Here is a 25,423-nt window from a genome sequence, read left to right as displayed (position 1 = left end):
CTCTAAACTTGTTATCGTTAATGGTTTAAATTTCACTGTGCTAATCATTTCAGGACACAAGCCTTTCTTGATAATCTAATGAATTATTCCAACATCCTTCAGCAAAAAAAAAAAAAAAAAAATCCTCCATGACAGCACTAATTACAAGACGTTTTCCCAGTGCTTATGTAAAATATGACAGAGCAGCAGCTTAGGGAATTGTAGAAAACTGCTTCTAATTTCCACTGAGAAACTGACAAACACCTCTCTTTCATCTCTCCCAGCTCTCAAGTAAGATTTAACTTTCTCATTTAGTTAATTACCGAGTGAGGATCATCATTTCCCCGGATCGGAGCGGCACAGAGCCTTTATCGTGTTAACTTGTGAACTTGATCGATGGCTGCTGCTAAAACTTAATAACTTCACCCCCTGGCAAATTGTAAGATAAATATAATAGGAGAAACTCTGACAGTAAAAACCTGCCAGAAATGAGCACTGTGTTTATGTTTCTTTGCAGGCAGCAAAAAAACAACCGACAGCTTATTACTGGTTGCGTGTTACTTATATTTAAAAGACTCCAGGCAGTTAACTTTCTACATACTGCTAAAAGTTTGCTCACAAGATGGGAAAAAAGCAGTAGTGTTGCAGAATTGGGGAAGTGAGAGAAGACAAAACAGGGAGAAGGGTAAACACAAGGGACAACATATACTGTGTATGATCTCTTAAAATGTCATGTTTATCATATAAAATGTCCAATCAGCATAAATAGGTATAAAAATCCTCTTAAAAATAATTCTGGCCTTCTAAAACATGATGTGAACTATAACTATGAGCAAAACAAGAGAATTTTGCTCATTCAAAAATTTTCAATGACTATGGGTCCATGTCTGAAGAATCAATTAACTACAGAATTCCTAGATCTCTTTTCAGCTAGAATACCATTCACTAACTGCACCAATTAAGTCTTTATGAAACGACTAGTTCACTGCAGCAAGAAAATAAGTAACTTAGTCTAGAATGCTTCAATTAGTGTTCTTTTTTTGGGGGGGGGGATACTGAGGATTGAACCCAGGAGTGCTGAACCACTGAGTCACATTCCCCAGCCCTTTTTTATATTTTGAGACAGGATCCTGCTGAGTTTCTAAGTGCCTCACTAAATTGCTGAGGCTGGCTGTGAACTTGCAATCCTCCTGCCTCAGACTCCCAAAGTGCTGGGATTACAGGCGTGCACCACCGTGCCTGGTTCATTTAGTCTTATATTCATCTTCTTTATCTAGCTTAGTCAATCCAGGGACAGTATGATGAATGTTATCTTTTTGGTCAAATTTGAATCTGAGCTTGGAATTTTAACATTTAACTGTGAGTAGATATTGTGACCTGCAGCATAAATGTTACACTTTTTATGACCAACAATACTAAGGACATCAGGCAAGATGTTATCAATGAGGTATAATGACAATCAAATTGCTACTCGTCAATACCTGTTCTTCCTACCCCCAAGACAGATAACAGGGAGAAAAAAATTGTCAAGTTTAGCAGGGTGCAATGGTGCCCACCTGCAATTCCAGCTACTTGGGAGGCTGATGCAGGAGGATTACTTGCAAATTTGAGGCCAAGCCTGGGAAACAGTAAGACCTGCCTCAAAAAACAAAAAAGCGTTGGGCAGTGGTAGAGCCTCACTGGGTTCAATCTCCAATACAGTTAAAACAAAACAAAACAAAAAACAAAAAACAACAACAACAAAAAATGAGTGGGGGGGTTAGACCTCACTTCTGAGACTTTATTTAATATCTATCATCTTTGGCAACAGTACCAATGAGCTGAATGAAGGCCCAGTGCTGCAGTCCAAGTGGCCTCCAATTTGCAAGTTGAGAGAATTTGGAAAACAGAACATCATAGTAACAAACTCAATTCATATTCACTAGAGGATCAAATCTACTCCATTTTTTTTTTTTAATAAATTCTACAGGGGTTAAAGCAAAGACAGAACAATTGATTTCTTTTTTCTTTTTTTAAAAAAATATTTATTTATTTCTGTATCTTTAGTTTTAGGTAGATACATTAGTTTCTTTTTATGTGGTGCTGAGGATCAAACCCGGTGCCTCATGCATGCTAGGCGAGCACTCTACCACTAAGCCACCACCCCAGCCCCAATTGATTTCTTAAAAATAACATTTATGCTAGACACATTTTGGAAAATATGAAAAATACAGAAGCTTAAAGAACATAAAAATTGCTTATTCCATTATCAATAAATAGACAATGTTCACATTTTGTTGTGTAGGAATCTTTTTGGTCTTCTAAGAGAACTGCTGGTCAATCATTTGATGTATGTAGGGAAGGAAGGGTGTTTCTCTACTATCTAGAAAATTCTTTTTCTAACATCAAAAATTAATCCCCGAGGGCTGGGGTTGTATGGTATAGTGCTTGCCTAGCATGTGTGGGGCACTGGGTTCAATTTTCAGCACCATATATAAATAAATAAATAATGGTCCATCAAAAGTTAAGAAAAAATATTTTAAAAATCTCCTTTACTGAACACCTTAGAGAAGATCTCGTCTTGGAAGAATACACAATTATAGGTCACTGTGATTATGGAGAGGAAGAGGAAGAAAAGGGAAAAGGAGCAGAGAAGAGGGGATTGGGGAGGTGATAAGAATGAGAAAAGAAGGGAGAGAGGAGAAGAGGCTGGGGCTGGTGAAGAAGGTAAGAGAGAACAACAAAAGTGACTGGAGATGGAGGAAAGGAGAATGGGACTAGGGAACAGGATGGGTGAGAGACCAGAAAAAAATGGAGAAAGAAGACTAACATATAGGTAGAAGAGTCATTGGGAAGAGGAGAGAGAGGACAGGCTGGGGAAGAGATGAGGGAGATGGCTAGAGGAAAGATGAACTAGGGAGTTAGGGGATAGAGTTTGGAAGGAGGTGAGGAGAGATGATCAAGAAAAGAATAATATAAAAGGAACCTATCATTACCAAGATGTCTGCTCTAAGAGAAGCAACAATCTTGCTGGACAAAAAGGTCCTCTCCCACATAATAAAAAATAAATTTGAAGAGGGAGAGGAGATAAAAACTATTTTGTTTAAAACCACTTCTTAATGTTTCAGGCAGAGTAATAAAGTTTAATTGTCTAGAGACTGGTTGCTTCTTCTGTATACCGTCCTCAGGTAGAGGTTACTCATCTGGATGTTAAATGATGTTAATATCATTGAAATAAAATTTCTGCAATAGTGAAAGTTTAAAGTAAGAGTCTTTTCCCCAACTTTCCCCTCACATCCTCCCTTTATTAGTATTAGCAGTTAAGTCCTACCATAAATAACAGGTAATGATGGAGGCATCACTTGCCACAGGAAAACAAAAAGACATGCTAAAAACACAATTAAAAAGTATATGGCAAAAATAGAGTTTTAAGTAAATAAAGAAAAAAACCTACCCTTTTCCTCCTCTAATACTTAGATTTATATGTTTATAGAAAGGTCTCAGTGACTTGGTAAAACTTGTTCCTAAAGAAAGCTTCATCTAAAACTTGTTTTTTTAAAGACACAATTCTCAAGAAGCCAACTCAGCTTTCTAGAAGAAACTCAACTCTTTCCAAATGCTTGTTAATGCATGTTAAATGCAGCAAGAAATAATCCTATGAGGCAGCAGCATAGGCCTCTCTTAGCTGCAGTGAATGAAGTAAATGACTTGTAACTTCTGGAAGTCTTGGTTATCTGCAGGTAAAACTTTAATAACCCTTGGAGCACCAAGGGACTAAAGACATTTCTCTCTGGAATACTTTGGTAATTGTTTTCTTAATTTATCCAGGAACAGCTTAGTTTGGATGCAGCATCTGTTTTTTTTAGCAGAGATGATCAAAATAACTTGCTCAGATTTACATAAATTAGCAAAGTTTGGACTAAATTTCAAAAAACACAGTTGTTATATAAACTACATTTTTTTTTAAAAAAGATGAAATTCTGGCCTTTCCTCTTTTTAATGACAATAAAGTTCCCAAGTCAATAACTGAGATACCAAGACTGCTTTGCAAATTTGGAGAAATGTATTTTCCATAATAAGAGATTTATATAAAAACTAAGACCACAAGTACCACACTAAAGTCAGTCCAAATGTCCTTCTGTAGAAATTTATCTTTATGTAATAGAACATTACAAAAAATAAGCATGATAGTAGGGATGTTCCTTCCCCTTTCTCACTCCCTCCTAATGAAATCTCTACTCTGCTCTGGCCCTGCATTTGATATTGCATCTGAGCCCTGGCTTTCTCTGTAAATATTAGTGCTCCACATGCCTGCCAGCCCCTACCAGATCCCCACCTCTTTTAATTTTTCATTTTGAGACAGGGTCTTGTTAAATTGCTGAGATTGGCCTTAAACTTGTCATCCTCCTGCCTCAGCCTCCCAAATACCTGGGATTATGGACATGCATCACTGTGCATGGCATCTCCCAATGATTTATTATCAAGATTATAGCGATTGTGACCAGATGACTACTCTTCTATCAGTTTAATTTTCAGCATTATAGCTTATAGCCTATTCTACATAGAAACAGTTTTCTTTCAGATTTGAAGGGCCATCAAGTGCCCTTAAGGTCAGAGTGGCATATTAGCTGTCATAATAAGTAATGAATATGGACAAGAACTGGGCCTCAATTTCCATTTGAAATAATTAAGTTTCATTGGAAGTTACAAGTTCAATTTGTGGAATCAGCTTCCAGTGATAAAAATCTAGTAGGCCTACATCATAAGTAAGTATAAAAGTGGGCTGATTCAGAATATAAATGAACTAGGATAGTAGCAGTGAGAATCGGGGTAAGGGAAGCAAAAACTCAAGACGTTCTAGAAGATAGAGTCTTAAGAATAATACCAAAGGGGCTGGGGATGTGACTCAAGCAGTAGCGTGCTCGCCTGGCATGCATGCTGCCCAGGTTCGATCCTCAGCACCACATACAAACAAAGATGTTGTGTCTGCCAAAAACTAAAAAATAAATAAATATTTTTTTTAAAAAAAGAATAATACCAAGGAGCCAAGGCATTACTTATGGAAGAAGCAGAAGAAATTATTGTAAAGGTAGAACTGCATAGGATCAGATAAGCCCAGGATCAAGACCTGTGTTGGCTACATACAAATTACATAGGCCTGAGCAAGCTAGTTACCCTCTTGAAGACTCAATCCCCATCCCACCAAAGATAAATACCACTTATTTTCTAGGGTTGTTATAATACTTTACAGATACGCTAACATGTATGGCCACCATTAGCTAAAGAGATTGAGGACAAAAGAAAGAAAGAGAAAAAAAAAAAAAGAATACTTAAAATGTGTTTCAGATTATAAAAGCTCTAGGCACAATTAGAGGAAACTATAATTTTGGACAAATTTTGTGTGTGTGTGTGTGTGTTTCTCTCTCTTCATATGTATTTCAATATATTTTAGAAAATATATACTGAGAATATTCCACACTTCAGTGCTATACTCGAGAATGCAAAAATGACCTAGGAAGTAAATACTGATAAGTTGATTCTAAAATTTATTCAGAAATGCAAAATCTTGAAGACTTACTATCAGAGTTCAAGATTTTGATAAAGACCCATACATATAAAATGGTCATGTAATTTATGACAAAGGCAACAATCCAATATAGTGAGGAATACACATTTCAATAAATGGTACAAGGTCAAGGAGAAATCAAAATGAAAAAAAAAAAAAGAATCCTTCCCTCTACCCTCATACCATATACAAAACTCAAATGGATTGTAGATCTAAACATGGAAAGTAGAACAATAAAAATTTTAGGAAATGTCTTCATGCCATTGGTGTAGGATATTTCATAAACAGAATGTAAAAACACTAACAAAATAAAGCAAACATTAATAAATCAGACTCTATTAAAATTAAGAACCTCTGCTCATCAATAAACACCATTTACAAAGTAAAAAAGCAAGTCACAAAGAGGGAAAATAGACTGATGCCTATATCACACAAAGGACTTGTATCCATGATTTATAAAGAACTCTCACAAATCCTTAAGAATACCTAAAACCTGGGCTGGGGATGTGGCTCAAGTGGTAGCGCGCTCGCCTGGCATGCGTGTGGCCCGGGTTCGATTCTCAGCACCACGTACAAAGATGTTGTGTCCGCCGATGACTAAAAAATAAATATTAAAAAATTCTCTCTCTCTCTCTCCTCTCTCACTCTCTCTTAAAAAAAAAAAAAAGAATACCTAAAACCCAATAGAAAAATGGGCAAAATATTTTAGCACACACCTCACAGCCAAGAGGTTAATCAACATCAAAGAGAATAAACAAATATCAATGAGAATAAACAAATTAGAATTCTGTTCAATAATATGAATGGCTCTTAAAAATATTAAGTCCATGAAGCCAAATAGAAGAGGATATAAACTGTAATATTTTCATTTATATGAAGCTCAAAACAGTCAAAACTCATGTGTGGTGTTAGAATTGAGGATAATGGTTAAAAGAGGGCAAGAGTAAATTCTGGTAATATTTTGTTTCTTCTTAAAATCTGAATGGTGGCTATACAGGTGTGTTCATGTTGTGAAAATTCACTAATTAAATTCCAGAACACTGTGCTAGTATTATGTTCATACAAAAGGAAATAAGGGTGAATAAATTCCCATTTGGTTATAAACTGTCCTAAGCCTTATTTTCTGACATAAAAGAAACACAGTTTTCTAATAAAAACAGATTTAAATTTTTGCCAGAAAGAGCCTGAGCCTCTTTTCTTCGCTCGCAACTCTATGGCCACATAGAGACAATTGTTCCCACATGCCACTACTCTGAATAAGGTTAGAGCTCCCTCTAGCACTTTTAACTAAGGAAACACCACAGGCCCTTACAGAGCTGACACAGTTGTGGTGCTGCCCACGGTTAAATGCAATATGGTGATTTTTATTTTTAATTTGCTTTAATTGTTGCTATGATATGAATAATTAATAGGCTGCCTAAGCCAGTTTTGTAAAGTTCACAGTATAGAAAGCCAGAAGAGAAATATCTAGTTAGAAAGAAGGCTTAAAAATGGTTATAACTGCTATAATATTAGAGAATTCAGAATATTTATTCATGATTTGTGGCAACATTATGTTCCACCACCACCACCACCACCACTAACAACAACAAAAAATGCTACTAAAAGCACTATCTACTAAAAAATCTTCCCAGTCCCATCTATTTTCCTCTTCATGGCTGCACAACCACTATACCTATAGTACTATATAAGAGCAAAGTAGGTCAGTGTTAGGAGAACCTTGCTCTTTGGTGGAAGAGAATAGGAGGGTTTGGCTGTAAACACTTAACCTAGTTCCATCCATTCTAAAACAAGTATTTGTCAGCTTTAAATAACCCCCTGGACAATACAGACCTATTCAACTTGAAGCCTGTATTCTTTCCCGACATTTGGAAACTGCTTTCTTCACTGATACGGCAACCACTGGAATTTATGATATCAATGCCTTCATTCAACAATGTCTACTCACGTTTATCAATAGAAAGTATAATTTAGTTATCATATTGTACTCCTACACAATTCACACAGAATTTGAGCAGGTGTTAAAAGTTCAAAGATTAAAATACACACAACCACTCTGGGAATGCAGCCAAAAATAAAAGGGGTCTTATTTTTCATTGTTGGATTTCACATCTTCCCACCCACTCTGAAAGGAACATTGCTTGTTTCAACACTTGTTAAAACCAACACACATATAAAACCAGCTAACCTATATAATAAGTCTCTTGAATCAAAGGAGAATAAGAGAAAACAAAAAGACTGTGAAGAGTCCCCTTAAAATTTAATTCATTTTGGGTAAGACTATTAGGTATTATTCAGAATTGTTTTCTCAAGATTAAGAAATTATTTTCTGAGTGAAATAGTTTTATTAACCTTTTTTAAGCATATGTATCACTTAAAAAGTACATCCATAATTAAAGGAAGCTTTAGCAATTTCCAAAGGTAATTCTTATTTTGTTTTTCAGCATTAGAAATGAAGATGTAAACCAGTCAGTATGATTTCCTTTCTCATTCTCTGGTTATGGACAAGCACCTTCTGTGAAGGACAGTATATCACAGACATCAGTTCTGGATCTTTCCTGTACATATCACAAAGCCAAGATGCCAATTCACCACCTTATATTGGTTTTGCAATATATCTGCTAGTCACATTATCATGGCCACACTCATTCCTAGAGCAGTTCAAACAAGGGGTAAAATATTATTTGAAAATAGTTATTCATTAACCTACTGAGAGCCTCAATCATGAGTTGTGCTTTTCCTAAGACAGGATTCGCTGCAGCTTCTCTTTCAATTCACCTAGTATCTGTTGGGAGTTGTACATCATGAACTAGAACAAGAATGACAGGTCTAAATTAACAAAACAGGAATGTGATTGGATGCTGTTTCTTGCTTTCTCCATTTCACTCTCTTTTGTGGCATTCAAAGGCTTCAGAACCCTGGCATTAATTAAGCAACAGTTTTATTACACACAATCAAAGCCTGAAAAGAAACCCTAACAGACACCAAGAGGAGATTACCAGGTCAATTAACAATTATACTTTTTTGTGATTGCTAATTGAGGCATTTTTAAAAATATTTATTTTTTAGTTTTTTTTTTAGGTGGACACAATATCTTTATTTTATTTTTATGTGGTGCTGAGGATCGAACCCAGTGCCTCACGCATGCCAGGCGAGCGTGCTACCACTTGAGTCACAACCCCAGCCCCCAACTGAGGCATTTTTAATTTTTATCATCTCATGTAGAATTCTGGAAAGAAAAATACTATGAATGCAAGAGAAAAAAAAAACAAACCTAAAATGTATTACCAAACAGTGGTTTTACACAACCAACTAACATATTTTTGTGATTTCCAAATCCTGGCTAATTTGTAGTGAATTGTTGACATTTAATTGACACCACAGAGAATGTTTTAAGTAATCCTCCTTTTTGGCATCCTAATTTCTATATACTAAAATTCATAAACAGTGGTTGAAAACACAGGGCCATGAGCCAGACAGTATGGGCTCAAATGTCAGTTCTGCACCAGTTTATTCATAGGTAAATGGGGTTATATTAAGTGCAAACGTATTTCAAACTCCTAACTCAAAATGTCTGGCACACTATAAATATGCAATAAATAATGGTGCAAAAAGTTTATCAAAGGTTTGATGACACAATCTCTGGATTTTAGTACTTTCAAAAATGTATTTCAGGGCTGGGGATGTGGCTCAAACGGTAGCGTGCTCGCCTGGCATGCGTGTGACCTGGGTTTGATCCTCAGCACCACATACAAAAAAGATGTTGTGTCCACTGAAAACTAAAAAATAAATATCTAAAAAAAAATTCTCTCTCTCCCTCTCTTTAAAAAAAAAAAAAATGTATTTCACCACCTGTAATCCCAGGAACTCAAGAGGCTGAGGCAGGAGGATCCCAAGTTCAAGGCCAACCTGGACAACTTAGTAAGACCCTGTCCCAAATTAAAAAAATTAAAAGGGTTGGGTATGTATCTCAGAGATACAATGCCCAGATTTAATCTCCAGTACCACAAATAAACAAAACATATTTCACATTTTTTTGTGTGTTAAGACTCAACAAATATAATTTGAGAATCTACTTTATGCAAGTGAAAATTAATCCTATATGAACTCTACAATGAGACAATTTACTTTTGCACACAATTTGCCTTTTACAAGTAAAATATATTCAATTGTGGGAAAGCAGGGAGTAATTAATAATTGGAATCCCAAGCTTTGACATGTTAAGAGCACCAAATAATGGTATTAATTTGCAGTCAACAGTAACCTAAAAAGCTAACTGAAAAATTAGCTACATAAGAAAGATTCCCACTTACTTACCCTTAGTGCACGTTTTATTAAAATGTTGAGAGAGTGGCTCCTATAGTGCCCTAGGTTAGATTTACTCAAATTTATATTATTCAGTACTCATACCTTTGAAAAGAATACCATATCCAGAAAACTGTATCATTGCAAATGGAATCTACTGCAATCTGAATACCTTAGGTGTATATATTGAATCTATCTTTTGGAGGATATAGCTTTTAAAAATATTTTTTAAAAGCTATATTTCATGGACTTAATAAATTTCAGAAACCACATCTTCTTTTTATTATCCAGAGAAAAAGTTAAGGAAAACTTCTCCAACCTATCAATGTTAAAGTCTAAAATGAAACTGTATTAATTCCACAAAAAAATAAATACAAAACAAGATACAAGGAAACTGAGTTTTTAAAAGTTCCCTAATTAAATTATCAGGTTTATAACTCTAAGAATAAGAGAAAAAAAAACACAAACGAAAAATTAACCTCACACATAGATGTAAATAAAGCCACTCTTTAGGTTGCCCATTAATCCACAAGTGGCATATTCATCTTATTTACAGTATTATACCCCCTGCCATGATATTCCATTACAGAGTCACGCTACAGACTCCATAGTTAACACTGTAGGAACCATTTCTTTTTAAACATAGTTTTCTTTCTATATTTCCCTTTTGATTTGCTCCCAGGCTTAAAAAAAAAAAATCTGTACACTTAAATTTCTTACATTATTTGTTATTTCTAGAAAATGTAGGAAAGTGATGTTTGAGGTTATAAAATATAATTATGTTCATTCTAGAAATATTTTAACATTCCTGTTTGTCACACAGCCTTAGTGCTCCATGTGAGCAAGTACTTCTTACATACTTTATAAGTCTGGAAATTTATGACTCTGTCTTTCCACTAGAGAATATCCAGGAAGTTAAAAAAAAATCTACAACAGTAGTACTCATGTATGTATGTATTTTGTTTGTTTTCATGAACATATTTCACCTTAATCATTCATCTCTGTCCCAAGCCTCCTCTCTGGGACAGAATTTCCACATCCATCTAAATCCTGATACCTTCATCCTGTCTTCATAATCACCAAACCATCTAGAAGCATGAAGAGAAATATAAAATATAAAGGGTAATCAGATAGACATGGGCTTTGAAGGCTTAACAGAGGTTATTTTTAATTGACAGAATTAATAACCAAGCCCAAGTAGAAAAAACAATTTTTTTATGAAAGGAATATTAATGCATGCTTACACTGCAAATCCTGACATACAAGATATCTGTTTTCCAAAATAAAGTTAAAAATAATTATTAAGGAATGAGTCACCACCTTGAAAGGTTGTCTAATAATGTCCCATTCATTTTGTGAGAATAATAATGTAATACGGAGTCATTGAGTCATCTTAAATACTTTACAGATATGTCTACTGTTTTTCATGTAAGTGATTATTATTGAATAAGCATTGAAAGTTATAAAATTATCAGCCTATTAACTTAGAAAAGAGAGAGTTGTTATAAAAACAGGCTCAATTTAACTTTAACAAGATTATTTTAAAAGCAGTAAAAGTGTGAGAGGTAGAGGGAAGATATTTAAAAAATAATATTTGTTGTATGTCAAAAGTGCTATATCAAAAGGAGTAGAGTTACGGATGCAACAATAATGGCTAGGCAGGGGAAAGCGGACTGGTAGAAGAAATGCATAGGGCCTCCAAATACTTCTGAAGGGCAATCTAGTAAGGACTCTCAAGTCAGAAAGACCTGAATTCAAAACTCGACTCAACAACTTACAGATATGAAAACTTGGGGAAAGGTTCAACTTCTCCAAGATTCAGGTTCTTCATCCATAAGCTAGGGGTAACAGCCATCTCATCAGGTTCACATGAGTATTGAAACAGCTAACACAGTTGTGAATGGATAATTATGGATGTAATGCATTCCACTATTATCATGTATGTAAGAAAAAAAAAAGGAAATAGCTAACACATAGCTAGGACTATAAGGCCAAAACACTGGGACTTGATGAATATTGTATTCTACATCCTCCTCAAATTTTTGAGTGGTGCAAAACTAAAAGGAAGAAAAAAAGAAATAAATGTTTCCCATCTTTGAAGATACATGAGAAAGAAAATGGACATTTAAAAATCTTTATATGTAATAATATCCCAAAATAAAAAATGGAGGAGAGGGAAAAGGGAAGAAAAACTTAGAAAGGACTAAAATAGCTTCACAGAGTCAACTGGTTCTGTAATAAGAATTTTAAATAAAGGTGTGCTGGATGAGTTTCAAAGGACCAATAAATTTTCTCTAAGGTGACTCAATCATTAACTTTGGAATTAGTAGAATTTAAGGTGACTTGGCAATTTAGTTCTATCAGGAAATTAAAAGGGAGTTCTTATTATTCAGACAGTTGAACATTTCTGAGTACTAGTGTAAACAAACAAATAAATATGCACTCAAAAATGGGCCCTCTTTTTAACATTGATCTTAAGAAGCAAAACTTTCTGGGAAAAAAATCCTATCAACAGGAACAAATATTGGCAGGATTACTAAATCAGATAGAACTCCACACTCAGGAAAGAGGGAAAACACAATTATATTTTTGTAGAAACTTGGTATAGAGTGGAAGAGTAATTTAAATTCATAGCTTATTTGCCTTGCACATTGAAGTCACAACATAAGAATAAAATTTTACATGTATGGATCCTGAGCTCATAGGTACTGAAAGGTTCAAAAAGAAGGCTCGGGTTTCACAAGCTTTGTAAGTGATCTTTTTACACCGTATGACTAAGAACATACTTATTCATGGAGAGTTTGAGGCCAGTCTTCTTTTTTTATTTTATTTTATTTTTTTTTTATTGGTTGTTCAAAACATTACAAAGCTCTTACATATCATATTTCATACGAGGCCAGCCTTCTAAAACTGAAAAACTAGCAGAGAGAATAATGTTTACACTCATGAACAGCCACAAAAACCTTTAACAGCTTTTAAGAATAAAAATCTCTCTGCCAGATTAAGGAATAATAAAAAAGTATACTGCAAAATTCTAACAATAGGCTTTAAAATATTAATATGCACAGTAGCACCAGGGTGTGTTGGGGGGAGTAGACACTGGTACCATGTCACCCATCTAAGATACTGATCCATACAATTCTCTGTGAATATTTTCAGGGAAAGCCCATTATTGGTTTAAAAACAAAAAACCTCTGCTAAAATCCCAAACTTAATATTAAGGAGATTTTTGAGGGGAGGAAAGAGAAGGTACTAAAAGGAAGTGAGGAGCTTTTGTTTTGTGAATTTTGCGTGGAGGCATAATATTAGGGATATAATATTATTATATTATATTATATTATATTATATATATATATATATTATATAAAAAGTATTATATATAAAGTATTAGTTTCTCTGTACAGTATCTTACAGCTGCAGGGCTACAGAATTATGCATATTATGATGGATTCAATCTACATTAGTTATAAATACAATGAAACAAGTTCTATTAACTATGATGAGAAAAGATTGCCTTACACCTAACTTAAATATTTCATACTGTACTCTAGGCTCTTTCCTACTAATTCTGTACTCATATGGGTACCTGATAACTAGCCTTTATGCATTGATACTTTAAATAAATGCTTAAGTCAAATACTTGTTTATATCAAGAAAAAAAATCTTTCTTATATATCTTTGGAACACCTCTCTCTCTCTCAATTTTTTTTTTTTTTTTTTTTTTGATACCAGGGATTGAACCCAGGGGTGCTTAACCACTAGGCCACATCCCCAGCCCACTTCTATATTTTATTTAGAGATATAATCTTACTGAGTTGCTTAGGGCCTCCCTAAGTTGCTAAGGCTAGCTTTGAACTCTCAATCCTCCTGTCTCAGCTTCCCAAATCGCTGGGATTACAAGCATGCTGGAACACATCTTAATTCATTTACATAGATAACATTATATTAATTGCTTTTACAATAAATCACTAAGCTTAAAGTATAAAAACTAACACATTGCAGCAAATTCTGATGGCATTCTAAAGTTAAATCCTTCTAAAATGGTCTAGAAAAAATTGTGCTGATTTCTTTCAGAAAATTTAACTCATTAATATATTCCATAGCCTTATACCACTTTTTTCTAATACTGTAAGGATGATAACAAGGTTACAATTTTAGTATAACTAAGCTTTAAATGAATGAGTCAGCCTTTAGACTCATAGATTTTTTTCCTCTTCCTCCTATAAATATCACATTGGATTGATATTCAATTCTCAATTACATAAATTGAAATAGCACAGCCCCAATACTGAGAAGTCAATGGAATAGAAAATATAAAAACAAACAGCAAATTTCCAAATAAACAAAATCAGGAAAAGAACACAATTCAACTATGCCATAACTTACTGCTGGATTTTGCTCATCTTTTAAATAACTCAAAGTGACAGAGGGGCTCCAAACCAGAAAACCCTTATGCTACTTTCAAGGAAAACTCTACTTTGGAGGGATAAAGTAGGGGGAGGCTGACAAGGCAGAATTTTATAAATTTAATTCCTAAGATTTCCTGATTTTAAAAACTCAAAATGCAAGGCTGGGGATGTGGCTCAAGCTGTAGCGCGCTCGCTTGGCATGCGTGCGGCCCGGGTTCGATCCTCAACACCACATACAAACAAAGATGTTGTGTCCGCCGAAAACTGAAAAATAAATATTAAAAATTCTCTCTCTCTCTCTTTAAAAAAAAAAATAAATAAAAATAAAAATAAAAACTCAAAATGCAAAACCCAGAGTACAATGCCAAAAAGTGCTGGTAATCAAAATCCTAAATGATCCCTGACAGAAGTCTAGTCTATAGATTATTAATACATCAGCCATATTTGTGACATTACTTTGGAAAAGGTGGTAATGTTTCTAAAAGTCTGTAAAGCAGCTCTAAAATGGAAACACAATGACTAAATACAGCAAGAAGAGGGCAACATAAAACCCACAGCTTTATACTTTCCCTTTTCAGAAATTGTGCCTGGCACTGTGCAGCTGTGGTGCTGCCTTCATTGTGCCCTCCATCATGCCCTCCATTTCTAGTCTTGCTAATTAAAAGGTTGATCACAGAACAATGCTCTTCTCATTAATTTCAGTGCTCCGATTGGGCAGGATCCCTGCTTACCCCACCTGATCTTTTCACACTGTTGAAGTTAATGTGACAGGAGCCTGAAGATGGATTACCTGCTGCCATATTGCCCATCGCCTCCAATCAGGAGCTATCTGTGTAAACTGATTGTTCTAATTTGCTCTCATTATTTTTACAATATCAGGAGAAAATAACGCACACAGCTCACTGTCAAACCCATGAAAATCAGCCATTAGTTAAACCTAGACACTGAGTGGCTTTATTAGAGGCACTGCAGTTTATTGATGTAGCTCTAGTCAAACAAGGCAACATTTGCTTCAATAGAAGGAAGTGTTTATACTGAAAATAAATATTTATTATGATAATACCACAGCAACAGGATATTTTGAAGAATTCTGTTCTTATATCAGAAGCTTGGTTTTGACACAAATTATACAGCAATGAAGGGTTGGGTCAGAGTAAGAAAGTAAGCAATATCTGATTCATATTTAGTAGAAGGAAAATCTAACTATTAGTTCAAATCTGTAAGTACTCTTCACTTCTACTTATATATATAACAAACTCCATTCTGTGACTATAAACACTAACCAGTTAACAAGAATGGCTTTCATTTGCCATATAACATATAACAAATATTTTTATAATACAAAAATATTATTACTTAGGAATCAAAATTAGTTATATAACGATCATACAGGTATATTTTTTAAAATAAGATTTTATTCTTTACAGTGTAAGTTTTCAACAAGATTGATTCCATAATCTTGTATCACAGATATTCAGAATGATTCAGAATTGAAAATAAGCACCACAGAAGAGTCAGCTAAGCAAACAAGCTGGGTTTAAAACCTTTTAGTTAAGTGATGCTTTCTTAAAGCAGAACTCAGCAGCAAGATTCAGTATTTAATGAGAAAATATCTTTAAAAGATTTGTCCTAGACATGAAAAAAATATATATTTCATGTTATAAAAAATATTAAACTTCAGAAGAAATACATTAAATTTTGGCATTTCTAGGTTTGGCTGAGAACGTTTTAGAAAAATATTGGGTAAATGACTCCTGAACCACGTTTTAGTAGGTTGGAGAGAAAGAATAATAGAAATCGATGCTTTTTAAATAAAGGAATTTAACTAATCCCCACCTTCCCCTCTTTAGTATTAGAAGAAAACATGGCTTCCTCCTGTTTTGTTTCTACATTAAGATTCCTAGGTAATGTGAAGGGAAGAGTATGCCCTTCTAGCTGCTCCCCTTTTAATGGCCACTTTTCTTTCTCTAAGAAACATGTGCCATGCTTCTCTCCTTAAAATTCCTGCACTAAAAGACTGCACCATACTGCACTCCGCAAAACGTGCTGATGGCGCCAATTACAAGCCCCCAGCCGAATGCTCCAGCCCCCACCATTCGGGCAGATTTATGCGGACTCTTGCCGACGTTATTACAAGTCAGAGTTTATTGGGAAATTGTTACATTATGCGGAGTGTCTAACAAATTGCTTATGCTGCTATAATTGGATTACAACAGCCGCTTGCTCCCACCGGTAAGATTAGGCAAGTAGGACTCCTGCCGATCTCTGAGCGTTAGCAGTAATTTTATTTGCCTTGCCTCTCTCTTTCCTAACAACATGCCTCTCTCCCTGCCAGCTGTCTGCTGAAAAGGCACAGGCTTGTTCCTTGGCCTTAACAATGCAATTACAGCCCCGCAGATCGCACTGTTTGTGCATTAAGTACAGAGCCAAAACGAGGCGAATTGATCGTTTGACTTTTGGAGAAGCCATGTGATCTCTCTGTGCGGGTGATCCGACATGCATCAGCAGGCAATACTGCAGTCAATTCTTGATGAAGAACTTTCTTCTTTCCCGCTTTTCCCCCTTAACCTTTCCTTTTACACTGAGGAAGACACTGGGTTTATGTCACACTAATCTAGATCAATCCACAAAGACAAACTCGATCTTATTAGCTTCCTGGCTAGGCAGAAATGTAGATTCTAGCATCTTAAAGTGCCTCAGTCAAATAGATCAGGGGTTCCCAACAGCTGAACTGCTGCTGCTTTCTAAAAAAAAAAGGTTCATAAAGAGTTCACTAAAAAGAGAAGTTTATAGAAACACTACAGTTTCAAAGAACTGCAGGAAGTTTTAGGTTTTGTCAAATAAAACTTCCTAGTGATGGCTTTGTTAAAAGCTTTGTCTATATTCAAAGACCATCTAGAGTCAGAAATGAAACCTGTGTCCTGCCTTTCTGTGCTGATCTGCTAGGCTGGAAGAAGCTCAGGAGCAATGTGCTTAATCAATGCAGCTAGATCTCAGGCTTAAAAATAGTCAGTCAATCTCCAGTTGGGCAAAGTTTTAAACATATTTGTTAATGGCTTTCAGTTTCTTGTCTCTTTTTCTTGTATGTTTAACAATAAGTGCCAGTAGCAAGGAGGCTGTGCAAGCAGTTACTCTGAATCTAGGGTATAATTCATTAAGATTCTGGGCTGAGGTCTAGACTTGTTTTTTAATTAACTCTCTTCTGGGTTGAAAATAGCTTGAATTATTCCAATTTTAACACAGACCAGGATCCCTGTTTACAGTTTCCTTAACAATGGCATATGCTACTTAGGGTTCCCGAAGCTGATTACACAACAAATGTGCAGTCAATCTGCTGATCCATTTTGGTACCCCATGTCTTAAATATCATGCCCATGTAGAAGGAAGTATATTTTTACATCCTTAATCAGACAAACACATACTCTTGTCCATATGAAGATAGTCCTTGCTTCTCTTATTAACTCAAAATGACCTTGGGAAATCATTTTGTTAAATATTTCTCAAAACCTCTGTAAACCAATTAACACATTAAATTCATATAAACATTTGAACACCAAAGAAAAAAATTTTATTTCCAAACTTCATTCTCATCTTTTTAAAACAGCAATATGCCTAATATGTAACATATCACACTCCAGAGCTTTCCCAACCATGTCAGCCTCTATGATACAGTTAAATCTTACTGTGCTCCCTGCAAAGCTAATGTGTAGACCTAACAGAGGCGCCTGTGAGAAGAACAGACCATCTGACATGCTACTTGTGGAAGAGTATATTAAAGAAGCCTGTTAACATGTAGTTTAAAACTCAAAAGAAACTCTGAACAGCTGAAATGCCTTATAAATAGCACAGACCCAGAGGAAGTGCAAACGTCTGCATTGTGAATTGTAGATCTTAATTACCGACGATGGCTGGTACAGCAAGTAGCACGGAAAAAAAGTGAAACAGTTGCATTGTTCATGGTTGGCAATAATTCTTCAGGAAAATATTTACTATCAATCAGTTATGAGAAAAGGGACTCTGTGCTCGTAAAACAGCACGTTGCTTCTCATACCAGGACCATTTTGCTTCAGCATAATCTGAATTTAAACAGCTTGTTTCCTGCGGATATAATTTTGGAAATAAATAAAACAAGTCTTCTATCAAAATCTGGAGTGAGTAGAAAGGAACATCACATTTTTCAGTCTCAGTTTCAAACAGATTATTAGTCTCAAGTAAAACAACAACAACAAACAACAACAACAAGCAACAACAACAACAAAAATATAGAACATTTACATGGGACTACAAAGGCTTATTTTCAAAATATAGAGAGACAAAACTTCTATCAGGGCCAAGAATCAAAGTAGATGTATTCAAACAACTAATTTTTTATGTGTTTGTGATACATGTGTGGGTATGTATAAGTAAACCTCAGAGTAACCTATAACCAAAAATTTCAATAGTATTTCAATAAATTCAGTAAAGAGATAACATAAACAACTAATGTTCCAGTTTTCCAGTTAGTTTTCTTTAATAATAAAAAATATCACGCAGGTTGAGAATTAGGTACAATGTGATTATGGATTTTAAAGACTAAGCCGACAGACAATAATGACTATTCATTTAAAACTACAGTAAATATAGAACTCATCGTGTCCCAAACACAAATCTCATAAACTACAGGGTTATAATCAGGAGAAAGGTTTTTGAAAAAAAAAATTAAAAGACATTTCAGTGTCTCTAAATATTAGCTGAATTGTTACATTGATAAAATGACCTCCCCATTTTTATTTTTAAATGTTTTCATAGACCTCTTCAAATTAAAGATTTAGAAGTGGTCAGCCTAGGGTGGCTTAGTTTGTCTTACAGATGTTTTCTTATATTCTAAAGAGAAGTAATAGGTACCCACTTTATAGAGCTATAGTGTGACTAAGATTTCTGGCAAAGAAGAGTTATATAAAATATCCTAATGGGGGTCTGAACATAAGTTTTCTGCTTTTGAGGAAATAATTGGCATTGAAGTTGTCTCTAAAACTCTATAAACAAACAATAATAAAGTTTTGGACTATTAATTGGAATTTCTACCCAAATCAAAATCACTCTGATCAGAATTGTTTCCTTTTTTTTGGGGGGGGGGGCACGTTTGGTATTAGTTTTTATTTTTAAAATAGCTTTTATTTTTTAAAAGTTATGGGCTAGGGTTGTGGCTCTAGTGTGGCTAGAGTGTTCACCTAGCACGTGCAAGGCCCTGGGTTCGATCCTCAGCACCACATAAAAAATAAAATAAAGACATTGTGTCCATCTACAACTAAAAAATAAATTTTTTTTTTTTAAAAAGTTAATATGTGGGCTGGGGATGTGGCTCAAGCGGTAGCGTGCTTGCCTGGCATGCGTGCGGCCCGGGTTCGATCCTCAGCACCACATACAAAGATATTGTGTCCGCCGAAAACTAAAAATAAATAAATAAATAAATATTTTTTTAAAAAAAAGTTAATATGTGGGCTGGGGATGTGGCTCAAGCGGTAGCACCCTCGCCTGGCATGTGTGCGGCCTGGGTTCAATCCTCAGCACCACATACAAACAAAGATGTTGTGTCCACCAAAAACTAAAAAATAAATATTAAAAATCTCTCTCTCTCTCTCTCTCTCACTCTTTCTTTAAAAAAAAAGTTAATATGTGCATTAGAATTCAGTTGTTTTGAACTTCTGGACAAAAGGGTTGGTATCACTGTATCACGTGGAAATGGCTAGACATTCAGACACATTGGAGCACAATCTGAATCAACAACAGACACTTGTACTGAGTTAAAAAACAAAACTAACAAAAAGAAATCTGCAGTCATATCAAAATGTAGCAGATGAAAATATTCAGTTAAGGGTAAAAGATGAAGAATAGAAAATAGGGACAAGCTTGCAGACCTACAAAAATAATGGCAAGTCATCTCTTTCAAAAGTCAAGCAATAAATAAGGTCAACAGAAATAGTATGGAATTTCAAGACACATATAACATATGTAAATAAAAGGAAAAACTTCATTGGAGGCTGTTGTGATGAACACATTTTTTTCAGCTACACGTTTTTATTTACCATTGATCAAGTGATTATTTGGCTCAAATACAAAGCAATGAACCAGAAGACAGGACGTGGGCCAACAGAAAGAACCAGGGAGTTAGATGGTTGACAATATGAAATTAGAGAAATTATTGAATTAGAGCATTTAAAGAGAAAATGAAAGAAAATTGGTGTCAGAGTAATGTTAAAATAAGCAAGAAGAGGATGAGAAGGTCACTTATCTGGGAGCAAGTAAAACAGACTGATGAGTAGCAATGAGCAAACTTCCTTATCTAAGATCATGGAATAAATTATGCCATTATTGTCAGATGCCAAAAGATTTCTAGCTATGCAACATTGAAGTAGAGGGTGTGAAAAAACAAACAAATGACTCATAATACAAATACACACCAACATAACTATGTAGCCTAAGAAATCCTGGCTTACAAAGTATGAGGAAAACAAAAGGAACAGATGCTCAGTTGGCCAGCTCTCAATGAAAGTCATTAAAATTGTCACTCTGTCCATGGATTGGTGTTCATACTAAGATTTTGCCTTGTTTAGCCATTTTGTGATGAAAGTGAGAGCAGTATGACAACATAGGAGAAAGATTATCTTTTAAAGGCCCAAATAATTGTACCCCTACATACTCAAATGCTGAATAAAAAACAGGGTCAATTAGCACTTGCTAGTTGTGAATGACTGAAAAAATAAATATATGCAATTTATAATAGCAAATTATTAAGACAGTTGAATTTAAGCATTTAACTGATGAACTCTTTTACAACTATAATAATAAATATTTTGCATTTCTTAAGAGTTATTCCAATGGTTATGTTTTGTATGATATATTTTCAGTTAATAAAATAGGCTCAAAAATGAATGCATGTTTAAAAAAAAATTTGCCATTACTATGGTCTGAATGTTGTGGGTTTTTTTGGGGGGGGGGTTATGGGTGGGGGGATACTAGGCAGGGATTGAACTCAGGGGCACTCGACCACTGAGCCACATCCCCAGCTCATTTTTGTACTTTATTTAGAGACAGAGTCTCACTAAGTTGCTTAGGGCCTCACTAAGTTGCTGAGTCTGGTTTTGAACTTGCAACCTTCCTGTCTCAGCCTCCAGAGCCTCTGGGGACTATAGGCATGCACCACTGCGCATGGCTGGTCTGAATTTTGTACCATCCCCAAATTCATGAGACTAGAGCCTTTGGCTTAAGGGGAGGAGAGAGAGCACAAAAGAAAGAGAACAGAGAGAGAGTGAGAGTGACACATACCCCAGAGTTCACCTAATCCCTTCCATTATGTGAGGATACAGCAAAAAAATTCCATCTATGAAGTAGAATGGACCCTCACGAGACATCAAATCCACTGGTACCTTGATATTGGACTTCCTAGCCTCTAGAACTGTAAAAAATAAATTACTGTTGTTTAAAAGCCACCCAAGTTCATGGTGTTTTTGTTATAGCAGTCTGAAAGGATTAAGATAGCTATCCTTGGATTTTGTAGCAAAGATGACATCAGTTCTGTCTCTAATAGTAAAAGTAAGTAATTGAGGGTCTGCATATATCCAAATAAACTTTGGATAGTTGCAGCAACAACAAATTCCTAAGTGGTTGCAAGGCATTATTTTTGTAAAATACAAGTCTAGAAACAGAGACCATTCTGAATAGTAATTACTCCCAGGAAAAACAAAATACTTGACATTTGGGTTTAAGTCAAAGTTCCAGGGTAATTAGAGTTACGTGGAAAATGTGAGCCAAGGCAGACAGGGAAAGCTTCAGATCTCTTAACACTTAAGATTATTTTTGTATCTAGGCTATAGCTATGGCACATATTTATACATGAAAGAGGTAGCCCATATGCATGACTAAATCCACTTGTCCACTCAGATCAAGATCATCAAAAGCAGTGTTTCTAACATTAGTAACTCAATATTTAAAAGTAGTGACATAATAATTGTTCTTTCCTATCGCATATTTCACATTCTTAACAATGATGTCCTATATATATATTTGGTACTCTATACTTAATTGCATTTAAAAATCATGAAGGAACTTAATTTATAAAAAAAACTTATATCTTATAATTATTATCTTATACAAAGCACTCTTATACAAATTCTTACTGATCTATGATAATCTATAACTAGTGTCAAGCAAAATGTGAATCAGTCTAAAGTGTGAGCAAAATACATAAAAGATTCTGTTGCAATTAAAAAGAGATGGATGGGCTGGGTTGTGGCTCAGTGGTAGAGCGCTTGCCTAGCATGTGCAAGGCACTAAGTTTGATCCTCAGCACCACATAAAAATAAATAAAATAAAGGTATTGTGTCCAACTACAACTAATAAATAAATAAAGGTATTAAAAAAAAAAGAGGTGGAAAACCCAATCTACAATCTCTTCTGGCTAAAATGATGTTTATTTGTATTCTTACTTTAAATATATAAGCCTATATTAATCTTTACTAGTCATGCTGAGTTAAGATGCCTATAGACATGGTATTGTTATGATGTGGTATAATAAGTATCAGTGAGTATTATTACTTACTTTGGCCACACAATTTTCAGTCTTCATAGCAGTATTTGCTAGACATACTGTTTCTTGGTTTAAGCAGAGTCTGGCACAGCTGTTATAAGTCTATAAAGAAAATTTTTTAGAAAAGTTCAGTTTTTTAAATATTGAAATATTACCATATATTGTTGTCAAATTCTGCTTTATTTCTCAAAATCAACACACTAATAGATTTTATTTATTTGTAAATTCCAGACTTATGGGAGTTGAGGGACAAGGTAAAGAAAGACACAAAGCGAGACCCCCATAAAAGTCAACAATGTATCCATAAATAAGTATGTGAGTGGCAGTGGCTTCACTTTGGGTATGGAAGGTGGTGATAATGGTTACATAGCATCTTTTAAACGCAAAATTTAAGAACTTAGTTCTGTTTAAAATAACAATAACTGGTCTAAGACAAACTTTCAAAAGGGTCCAGACCTGAAAGGATGTGTTTGATCCCTAGCACTGCAAACAAACAAACAAACAACAAAAATCCTGAAAGGGGCAAGAGGATGTGTTTCTTATTCAGAACAACTGATCAAATTTTTTGGAAATATTCAGAAAAATAAAATTAAAAGAGATTGTAGATTCAATAATAGTATCTCATAGTACCTGGTAGCCCTATGAGATAAAATAGAATGAACTATAGGAAATAGATTAAAATTATTGGTTATACTTCTGTCATACTTTATGGCAAGCAAATATTCTTCTTCTTCTTCTTCTTCTTCTTCTTCTTCTTATTATTATTATTGGCACAGGAATTGAACTCAGGGGCACTCAGCAACTGAACCACATCCCCAGCCCTATTTTGTATTTTATCAAGAGACAGGGTCTCGCTGAGTTGCTTCGCGGCTCACTTTTGCTTTGAACTTGAGAGTCTCATGCCTCAACCTCCAAGCTGCTGGGAAACTCATTATTAATAACTAGCCAAATATATTAGGTTTCCTTTCAATCTTCAGTTTTTTACTGATAGTATAAATCATGGTTCTCAAGCTTCCATGTGCATCGGAATCACATGAAGGACTTACTAAAATACAGATTGCTAAGTCTCCTCTCCAGAGCTTCTGAGAATTTGCATTTGTAACAGGTCCCCAGTTGATATTAATGCTGCTGGTCCTGAGAACTGTCTTAGAAAAATAGTAGTATAAATGTTTATGTTGAAATTAAGGGATTACTTGGCTGTGGTCATGTCTGCAAAGAGTATCCATTGTAAACTTAATGTTTTTCTTGCAGAAATTACTAAATATATCAGGAGAAATATTTTGAGCTTATGCAAATATTCTGTTTCTACATCAACTTTTCCCTGTTCATTCTAGTATCCACTGGTGGATCTTGCCTATGGTAATTTTTACTGTGGTGTTCTAGTGGTAAATTTTAAAATGTCTCCTTCCTTCTACATTATTCATCGGCATTCTTCTATCAGGAAGACTTGTGACATCTTCTGCCATTTATTTACTCACTTCATTATATCACTTATATACTTAAAAAAATTCATTTATCATTCTATGGAAAGAGAATAGGAAGACAAAATAATTATTTTTAATGGAGAAAAATTAGCCAAGTGAGGTGGCATCTGCCTGTAATCCCAGTGATTTGGGAGTCTGAGAAAGAAGGATTTTGAGTTGGAGGACAGCCTCAGCAGTTTAGCAATACCCTCATAAACTTGAAAGACCCTGCCCCTGGGTTCAATCCCCAGTAAAGAAAGGAGAAGAGAAAAACAAAAATTACTGGATATATATAGCTCTCATCAATATAATAAAATTAGTTTTCTTTTTAAGCAAATTAAACTTTAAAAAATTATCCACTTGTTTTATTCTTGTATAAGTTGAAATTACTTCAAAACACATTTAAAAAAATTGAGCATCTGAAATTAGTGTATAAATAGGGACTATTGATATAAATATATTCTAGGTTCAAGGTTCAGTATTTTCTTTGTAGTGCTAATACAACAAACATTTACTGTATAGGCATACATATTTTTTAATGCAACCTACAGCTTTAAAAAGACATTTGTGAAACAATCAGTATGTACTGAATAAAATAAAACTTTAAGCCAGAGTGTTCTGGTTATAATCCTGGCAAAAATGTTTATATTAGATTAACTTTCACCATATAATAATTATAAACTATGAGAAATATTTTAAAACAATGTAAACACACTGGAAATGGAATTAAAATGTACAGAGAAATTAGGGCAAGGGCAGAGTGGTCTTGAAAGGAACCACAGTAGATGAGATGTGCTTTTCCCCTGAAAGCATTTACCAATCCACTAAAATTCAACTAAAAAGCCACAGTCTACTGGCTTGAGGTATCAAAAGGGCAAAGTTCAGAACTGCCACACAGTGGCTGGCAACTGAGAAAAGAAATTTCAGAAAGGAAAGAGAACCACAGGGGAAGAAGGAAGCCTCAAAAAAAAATACACATTTACCTCCCTAGAATCCATAGTTGTTATGGTTTACATATGAGGTATCCCTCAAAAGCTCATGTATGAGATAATATAAGACCATTTAGAGGTGAAATGATTGGGTTATAAGAGCCTTAATCTAAAACAGTGTGTTAATCCACCTAACTGTATAGTAAATATAGGCAGGCAGGATGTGG

At 34.8% G+C, this 25,423-nt stretch overlaps 1 protein-coding gene across 9 annotated transcripts in view; it reads right to left on the bottom strand.

Moving 5' to 3' along the window:
- The window catches only part of Btrc (beta-transducin repeat containing E3 ubiquitin protein ligase), a 188,432-nt gene that overhangs the window by 46,506 nt on the left and 116,503 nt on the right, over positions 1-25,423 (bottom strand). For all 9 annotated transcript variants that reach the window (XM_076834110.1, XM_076834113.1, XM_076834114.1 and 6 more), the window contains one exon: positions 22,817-22,906. In XM_076834110.1, coding sequence (XP_076690225.1) covers positions 22,817-22,906 — 90 coding nt within the window. The remainder of the gene's footprint in view (positions 1-22,816; positions 22,907-25,423) is intronic.

This window comes from Callospermophilus lateralis, chromosome 15, assembly GCF_048772815.1.
Source record: "Callospermophilus lateralis isolate mCalLat2 chromosome 15, mCalLat2.hap1, whole genome shotgun sequence".
Lineage (NCBI taxonomy): Eukaryota > Metazoa > Chordata > Mammalia > Rodentia > Sciuridae > Callospermophilus > Callospermophilus lateralis.
The sequence above is the reverse complement of the archived record's forward strand: the minus strand, read 5'-3'. Positions and strand labels throughout refer to the sequence as shown.